The sequence below is a fragment of the Oncorhynchus kisutch genome, linkage group LG8 (genome assembly GCF_002021735.2).
Source record: "Oncorhynchus kisutch isolate 150728-3 linkage group LG8, Okis_V2, whole genome shotgun sequence".
NCBI classification, from domain to species: domain Eukaryota; kingdom Metazoa; phylum Chordata; class Actinopteri; order Salmoniformes; family Salmonidae; genus Oncorhynchus; species Oncorhynchus kisutch.
The window spans coordinates 62247790-62257326 of NC_034181.2; the positions used below are offsets into that span (position 1 = coordinate 62247790).

The window sequence follows — 9537 nt, forward strand, 5'->3', positions numbered from 1 at the left end:
TAGTAGCCCATGTGACTCACCCTAATCACCCTAATCATTTGTGCTATTTTCCCCTCTTAATTTCACCTAGCGTTCTGACTTGATGGTGCGTATGTAGCCTATAACTTGTCTAAGTATATGTTGTGCTGTTAGTAGCCCATGTGACTCACCCTAATCATTTGTGCTATTTTCCCCTCTTAATTTCACCTAGCGTTCTGACTTGATGGTGCATATGTAGCCTATAACTTGTTTTAGAGAAATGTAATCATTGAAATATTGTAAGAGCTTTCATTGTCTGCTTATATGCCCCCTTTATGTATCCTACGGCTCTGACTTGGTGTACAGGGAGAATACTCTAAGAACGGCCCATGTTCGGAATTCTGTTGCTGTACATTTTCAAAAGTGCTGGACAAATAGTTATATAGACTATGTTCGTCCTAGCTCGCTCATTAATGTCTTAATCGAAATGACTGATTACCTCTTATAAACACGTCGTCGCCTTATGCCATAGTTTGTACATCTCAATACTCAGTAGAAACCACATTTGCTTAAGCAAGTCAGCCATATCAGCTATGTATTTTTAAAAGGCTGAACGAACTGTTTCGCTGCCAGACAACACTCCGCTGATATCCAGGTGTAGCAGTGGTAATGTGTTGGGACTGCTGTTGGGACTTTATGTAGGCCCTAACAGTTTGTGGTCAAACTTTGTCACCCTTAAAGTGCAATTACAGTTTTTTCCAACTGCTTACACACAAAATCTTTTCATGTCACATGATTTTTTAAACCTCTCACTCAAAGTGCAAAACTACACACCAAATATCCAAAACCATAAGCTATTTCTCAGCGTTTGACTCAGTTGTCAATTGCATAAAACACTTTTTTCAAAACACTACACACAATTCTCTACCTAAAACACAAAAATCGAACAGGAAGTGACTTGCTTTCCTTTTCCAAACACAACCAATCAAAATGCTACACTTATTCACCAGGTCACACACACACTCCTCACATGTGCAAACACTAATAGCTTAACTGATCACTAACCAATCACTGCTTTACTGTAGTATAGGCCTATAAATAGGTCAAAGGTCAGATTACCTGTTTTGAACAATGGATGCCAACAATGGACAGAGAGCAAGAGGAGTAGGAGGCAGAGGAATAGGAATAAGAGGACAAGGTCAAAGAAGAGAAGGAAGGAGAGCCATCTCTGATGAGGTTAGGGCAACACTTGTTGATAATGTGATCAACCACGGTTTGACCATGAGAGAGGCTGGACTGAGAGTCCAGCCCAACTCGAGTCGATTTACAGTGGCATCCATAATTCGAACCTTCAGAAATGAGAACAGGTATGCAACTACCTAATGACTATGTTAGCATTACAGTAATGTACTGTAAAATACGTATGACTACATAGTATTGCATAAACATTTGTAACTCTAAGCCATCCATTTACTGCACTGCATTGAATGAATGAGGTTGGTTATCATGCTGTACTACTTTTTTTGTACATTGTTTACATTTCCTATGCTGAACACATACTTTGTTGGAATTCTGTACAGAGTGGAAAGGCAAAGACATCATGGAGGACGAGGACGCTTGTTTACAGATGTACAAGAGACTGCAATTATAAATATGGTCTATGTGGGGACATAGAGGTTGCCTCTGTCCAAGGTTGGATACGCCATGCTAGGAGATACTTCCCTCGATGTTTGGCAAGAGAAAACGTATCCTGTGATGTGGACGAAGTATTGTGGCCAGACTCAGGCCGGAGAAGCGATGTAGCGTAGCTTAGCACTGGTGAAAAAAAGGAGACCGTTTTGAAAACTTGTGTAAGCAGTTGGAAAAAACTGTAACAACATCAATGCTGTAAGCCTGTCGACCATACAACGCATCCTCCAACGGCACAGAGTGACGATGAAACAACTTTACAAGGTGCCATTTGAGAGAAACTCTGACAGAGTCAAGAATATGCGACATGACTTTGTAGAGGTATGTATGCAACACTACTTCCAGTACTTCAGACATACCATATTTACTCATCTGTATATCCTTTTGTCTGTTACAGAGAGTATTGGAGCTGGATGCCCATGTGATTTGCCATGAATTTATTTATGTAGATTAGGTTGGCTTCAACCTCACCAAAACCAGGCGCCGCAGAAGAAATGTAATAGGGCAGAGGGCAATTACCAATGTTCCTGGACAGCGTGGGGATAATATAACTATGTGTGCTGCCATCACTTAAAACGGGGTCCTCCATCACAATGCCACACTGGGTCCGTACAACACCGGCCATATGCTCACTTTTCTGGATGCAATTTACACAATGCTTGTCCCTGATCCAGATCAGGAGCCTGCTAGATTTGTGGTTTTATGGGACAATGTTAGTTTTCACCGGGCTGTTCTGGTCCAAAACTGGTTTGCCACCCATCCACAATTTGTAGTTTTGTACCTACCCCCATATTCACCTTTTCTAAATCCCATAGAGGAATTCTTCTCAGCCTGGCGCTGGAAAGTGTATGATCGCCAACCCTATGCCCGCATGCCGCTTCTCCAGGCAATGGAGGACGCATGTGGAGACATAGAGGTTGCCTCTGTCCAAGGTTGGATACGCCATGCTAGGAGATACTTCCCGCGATGTTTGGCAAGAGAAAACGTATCTTGTGATGTGGACGAAGTATTGTGACCAGACCCAGGCCGGAGAAGAGATGAAGCGTAGCTTAGCACTGGTGACTGCCCCCTGTTTCTACATTGCATTGGTGTTTAGTGTACTTGTTACCCCTATCAGCAGATTACTTTCACTGTAGAACATTGTATTGAAATGTAGATATAAGCCTATGAAAGACCAAAGAGCTTTAGATTTAGAACAACAGTGTTTACATGGTATATCCAAAAATGTACTATTATGAAAGCAGTGTTTGCCATTTGATGCAAATGCTTCATTCTGACATGTGTTTATGGCATTTTGAATGCAGTGTTACATTTTGAAGGAGATGTGAGGCATTTTGCATTTTGTGTGTGCAGTTTTGGGAATTGTGTGTAGAGGTTTGAAAAAAGGAGACCGTTTTGAAAAAGTGTGTAAGCAGTTGGAAAAAACTGTAATGTGTTGTGTAGTGGCTTTGCTGGCATGCATCCCCCAACATTTTTTTTGTTTGCCTCACCAAGATGTACATAGACTATAGCTGCCTACAGCTATAGGATCTTAATTTAACCACCCTGTTTTTGCAGGAAATGTCCAGCACAGCAGGAAATTCAAACTTCTACTGTATTCAAGGCTTATAAAGTTTTTAATTTCCACTTAAAAATGTCAGACTTGATTTGACCTTACTAATACTTTATCAACCCCTACAAAAGTGGCCATTAATTATAGTCCATACAAAAATTCACATTTCCTGTTGCTGAAGGAATATTTCCCTACTGTGAGAAACTGGTCACATTAAGAGCCTTTATCTGTACCCTATAGCAAGTCTCTTGTGGATCCTTGGCTGTATAAGTGCTCATCTAGACCACTTGTGTTCACAGATGATTGAGGCCTGCTTACGTGTTGAGCAGAGTGGTCTGTGTACGTCCATGTTTCTGGAGCCCCACTCTAAATGAAGGCATAATGAACGGTTGACTCATCTAATCTAGGCTTTTCCGTGGTATTTTCGAGACCTTTTCTCTCGTCCTCTCACTGTTCTATGTTGCTAGGCCTATATGGGATCCTGGAAACTTTTGCATTAGCATATGATACATTACAGGTATTCCTAATAATCCTAAATGGTAAGCCTTAGACAAGTAATCCTTGTCCATGCTAGAACGACACATAGGGACAGGAGCAAGTGAACCCCATGGACATGACCTCAACCACAATCCATTTCCTTAATGCAGAGTGCCAAGCAGAGAGGCATGAGGTTCAATCCCTGGTATGACTCGGCCAGAGATGGAACCTCCATTCTTCCAATCTCAGTGCAGACACTCTAAACACAAGGCCACCGTGTTGGTTTATTAATTTATGACTGAATTCATCGTTTTATGGGTACCATTAGCTTATCTTCCTGACTATTGTGAGGACCATCCCATAGCTTCAATGCCATACAACACTCCTTCCGGGGCCTCCAACTGCTATTAAATGCTAGTAAAATGCTAGTAAAACTAAGTGTATGCTCTTCAATCGATTGCTGCACGCAACCTCCCGCCCGACAAGCATCACTACTCTGGACGGTTCTGACCTAGAATATGTGGACATCTACAAATACCTAGGCGTCTGGTTAGACTGTAAACTCTCCTTCCAGACTCATATTAAGCATCTCCAATCCGAAATTAAATCTAAAGTCTGCTTCCTATTTCGCAACAAAGCCTCCTTCACTCATGCTGCCAAACATACCCTCGTAAAACTGACTATCCTACCCATCCAATGTAATTGACAAAATATCCCCCAACACTCAGCAAACTGGATGTAGTCTATCACAGTGCCATCTGTTCTGTCACCAAAGCCCCATATACAACCCACCACTGTGACCTGTATGCTCTCATTGGCTGGCCCTCACTACATATTTGTCGCCAAACCCACTGGCTCCAGGTCATCTATAAGTCTTTGCTTGATAAAGCCCTGCCTTATCTCAGCCCACCCGTAGTACGCGCTCCAGCAGGTATATTTCACTGGTCATCCCCAAAGCCAACACTTCCTTTGGTCGCCTTTCCTTCCAGTTCTCTGCTGCCAATGACTGGAACGATTTGCAAAAATCACTGAAGCTGGAGTCTTATATCTCCCTCTCTAACTTTAAGCATCAGCTGTCTGAGCAGCTTACCGATCACTGTACCTGTACACAGCCAATCTGTAAATAGCACACCCAACTACCTCATCTCCATATTATTACTTACCCTCTTGCTCTTTTGCACCCCAGTATCTCTACTTGCACATCATCATCTGCTCATCTATCACTCCAGTGTTAATGCTAAATTTTAATTATTTCACCTCTTGGGCTTATTTATTGCCGACCTCCCTACTCTTCTACATTTGCACACACTGTCCATAGATTTTTCTTTTCTTTTGCGTTATTGACTGTACGTTTGTTTATGTGTAACTCTGTGTTGTTGTTTTTGTCGCACTGCTTTGCTTTATCTTGGCCACGTCGCAGTTGTAAATGAGAACTTGTTCTCAACTGACCTACCTGGTTAAATAAAGGTGAAATAAAACAATAATAGCCTCTTATGAATGGTTACTTAGAAGTCTATTCTTAAAATAACAGTGTTTGGAGGTGAAATGTTAATTTGAATCAGATTACAGTCCGCTCTCTATCAGGAGCAGTAAAAAGAGCCTTGCGAAGGTCATGACTTGTTTGCATTACGACAATCAACTCTTAGATAAAACATCCTTAGAGCGCCCTCAGGACTCTTCGCTCATCATCAACAACTCTCGTCCTTGAGTCAATTAAACAGTGGCAAAAATATAACTCAACTGTAGTATAATCAAGGACTCCAGTCACCCTCGTCATGAAACAGAAAAATCCTGCAGTCTGGCAGAAAGTACTGTAGTATTAAAGCTAGAATCCTTAATTGAAACAATAACAAAGTGGGCACCCTGCCTGTGTTTTGGTAAAAAGCTGAGGGATGGGTTTGGAGAAATGTAACCACTCTCACACTCATAGACAGAGCTATAGATGCAAGGACGAACCATCCATGGCTCCATTCAATCTGTATCACTGAAGCGTTCCAGATTGCGCAATATAAATGTAAAGGTCATTTCCGAGTGAGCCGACATATGCAGTGTTTACCGTGAATGCTGTCACCGCTAACGCAGTAACATCGCCTTTAAATTTAAATCATTCTGTAACCCTGAATTTCCAAAGAGGAGCCCTTAAAGGTCCAATGCAGCTGCTATCATCTCAAAATCAAATCATTTCTGGGTAACAATTGAATACCTTACTGTGATTGTTTTCAATTAAAATGGTCAAACAGAAACAAAAATAGCTTCGTAGCAAATAGCAATTTCTCAGGCAAGAATTTTGCTAGGACTTTCTGGGAGTGGTCTGAGTGGGGAGGGGAAAACTGTTATTGGTAGAGAGGTTTGGAACTCTCTTTCTTACTAATTTACCACCTGGCGATGTCACCAGGCAGGTCAAAACCCCAACCCTTCAAAACAGGCTGAGATTTCAGGTGGTCTTTTCAAACAGCACTTACACTAAAAGAACATTATCATAATTTTTACAATTTCACAGTATTATTCCAACCTCATCGTGTGGAAATATATGTAAAACATGGGTGAAAAACATATTTCTGCACTGGGCTATGTATGTTTTGAGGCTATATAGTGTTTGTTTACAATTACATTGTTCACAATCATTGGAGTAAATTAAGCTTGTATTTTGGGTTCTGATGGAGTAGGACAGTTTAACTAAGCTCGTGAGGCATTTATAAAGTTACATTCCTTAAGCATCAATAAGTATATATAATTAATTTATAAGTCCAAAGATGGATGTATCAACTAAGGATCCCAGCTTTGTGACCCAGACCAACAGGCTCAGAGACAATTTTTATGTACAGGCTGTGCGGATCATTTTACTCAGCCCCTACTTCATCTGTACAAAAGGAAATGATCTCTATACAAGTGGTAATTCCCATGGCTACAGTATGTACCATACAGTACATTTCCTCCTGGGAAATCCCCCACCATCCAGACAACATTAAACGGTTTCTACGGCTACACCCACTCAGCTTTAGAGTTCCTCTTACAGTTCCTGTTGTATTTTACTGCTTCGCTATTTAAGGTCTGTAGCAAGCCAGATCATCTCATTCTTCCTCACAGATAGTCAGTCAGACAAACAGACGGAGAGACAGGCACAGGCAGACCAAAAGGCAGACAGGCAGTTAAGTAGACAAGCCGACAGGCAGGCAGACAGACAGACATGGCCAGGCTGGACGTGACAGAGACCTTCCATCACATCTCATTCCCTGGGCACATTCACACCCAGGACTCCCTGAACTATGCCTGCCACTTCAAGTTCCAGGACAGGGACACCGTCATCGTCACCTACCCCAAATCAGGTAAGGACAGGACAGCTCTGTCACACCTCTGCTCTGTGTCACAACACATTAGACATGCTGCAACACTAGCCAACTTGAGTCCTTCTCCCTCTTTCACACACTTTGCAGTTGAAGAAAACGGTCAGGTTTTTAATAACTGTATATGTACAGACTACAGTAGGTTATTGTATTGTCACGGTTGGTTTTGCTTGTCATTGATTCATTGTTTTCAAGATCCACTTCTCTCAGACAGCCTAACTTTATGGAAGTAGTGGTTTAGGGAGGGATTCAATGAAGACAGAGGTATTAGGTGTACAGTTCTCTCTCTTTAACTCTTCTTTCTTTCCCTCTGTGATCTCTGGTTAAAGGGACTACCTGGATGCAGGAGATTGTCACTCTTGTGAAAAACAGAGGGGACCCACAACTCTCCAAAACTGTTCCCAACTGGGCCCGAGCCCCCTGGCTGGAACAGTATTACAGTGCAAAGGTGCTGGGGGCCACCCAAGGGCCCCGAATCATCACCACTCACCTGCCCTACAACCTGCTGGCCTCTGCCCTCCAGGGCTCCAAAGCTAAGGTAGGATGTTAAAGAAACTATTCTCAATGCTGTGAGACATTTCCTTTTTTTGTAGAGCAACTCTATGGAAATAATATATTAATAGCAAGTGACACTATCTCCACCCCGTCTCTCAGGTCATCTATGTTGCCAGAAACCCCAAAGATGTTGTTGTGTCATATTACCACTTCCATAAAATGGCCAAATTCCTCCCAGAACCCAACTCATTTGATGAGTTTCTGGATAGTTTTCTGGAGGGATCAAGTGAGTTGACACTAATGATTTGTACCTCAAGCAATTCTGGGATTTAATCCTCCTGTTAACAGTCAGATCTAATCCAACGTTTACCCTTTTTACAGTGAGTTATGGGTCCTGGTTCGATCATGTGAAAGGCTGGACGAAACAAGCAAAAGTCTTGGCAAATGTTCTTCATATCTCTTATGAGGATATGTGGCTGGTAGGAGAACTCTTCTCTATTACTGTCTGCTATTTATTGTGATTGTCATAAATTGCAAACACCCCATTACATTCTCTCTTCCCCATGGCAGTTGTGTCACCCCTAACCTTATTGTAGACATGTCAATTTAAGGGCATCAAAACACAACACACAGCAGTTGTATTACAGTCTCATGATTCTCTGAGATTGTGTTAACTACAGAAATAGGCTGTCCTTCAGACATGAAAATATTAGTCATAGATTATAAATAGACCCTTGTGAGATGCTATTTTAAGTGACATCATGATTTATTCTTGGAGAACAGGTGCACATAAAATACCACATGAACATTGTTTTAGGAAAAATAATTGCTTGCATTACAGATATTCACTGTATCTGACCTAATGAGCGTTTGATCTCTTAGTATGCCACAAATGTTGTTGATAGACTAGACAAAGAAGATCAATTCAGCCTCTTGTGAAAACAACCCTCTTTGTCCGTAACTATAATAAGAGTATTGACTTTTCTCAGGACCTGCGAGGCTCGATGGAGAAGATCAGCGCTTTCCTGCAGTGCCCCCTAGCGGGCGAGGAGTTAACCAGCTCCCTGAGACACTGCAGCTTTAGCAGCATGAGAGACAACGCCATGGTGAACTACACCCTGGTCCCACAGGAGATCATGGACCACAGCAAAGGCAAATTCATGAGGAAAGGTGGGGCTCCCTTGCTCAACAAGAGTACAATCCTGACTAGAGATATGTTTCAGTCAGTGCCAGAAGGATCGAACAGTACCATAGGCCTCCCCTGCACTCACAGTGCTGTGGAGAGAGATGGGCCATAATAATGAAGACCTTGTTCTGTTTGCAGGTAAAATCGGTGACTGGAGAAACACTTTCACAGAGGACCAGATTTGTCTATTCGACACCGTCTACAGCTACCAGATGCAAGACTGTCCTCTGACCTTTCTGTGGGAGTGTCCTGAGGGGGAGGAGGAGTAGGAGGACAGGCCTCTGGGGATCAGGGGAGGGCCCTTGTCCTCCATGCCGCCGGAGATTGATGGATACGCTTCATACAAGTCCTGGTATTCTCCCACTGATGTTTTCCGTGTTTTTGTGAATGTAATGTACATAAGCTAATATAGTAAAATAATATAATAAAATTGATATGCTAATATAAACAAATATTGTGTGTGACCTATTTGTTGTTGTTGTTGGGTTTTTCCACCTCTAAAGAAATCTAAATGTTCCAGTTCCAGTTATTCTCAATTGCTAAAACACTATTTCTGAAACCTTGCTCCATTTCCTGAAAACATGAAACACAAAACCTCATCTTCAGGCACTACTTACATGACCTCTGACTCCTCTCGCAAAGTGAAACATTCGCCTCAAAACAGTTTTACCTGTGTTCAAAATCAAAAACGGCTCTCAAATCATTAACAAAGTTATTGAAATGATACACACTCCCAAGCAGTCAGTAAACAATACACCGAAAAATAGAAAACACATTGTTCAAAACATACAATTCTCAGGGAGAAGTAAATCTTTAATCCAAAAAAAGATTCATAT

General features: G+C 41.9%; 1 protein-coding gene across 1 annotated transcript; it reads left to right on the forward strand.

Moving 5' to 3' along the window:
* The first annotated feature begins 6693 nt into the window (after nt 1-6693).
* sult5a1 (sulfotransferase family 5A, member 1) lies at nt 6694-9153 on the forward strand. Its single transcript, XM_020488669.2, has 6 exons — nt 6694-7002; nt 7350-7558; nt 7675-7801; nt 7897-7994; nt 8505-8685; nt 8840-9153. Exons 1-6 carry the CDS (start codon nt 6864-6866, stop codon nt 8968-8970), a joined length of 885 nt encoding a protein of 294 aa, XP_020344258.1. The 5' UTR covers nt 6694-6863; the 3' UTR covers nt 8971-9153.
* The last annotated feature ends 384 nt before the right edge of the window (nt 9154-9537 follow it).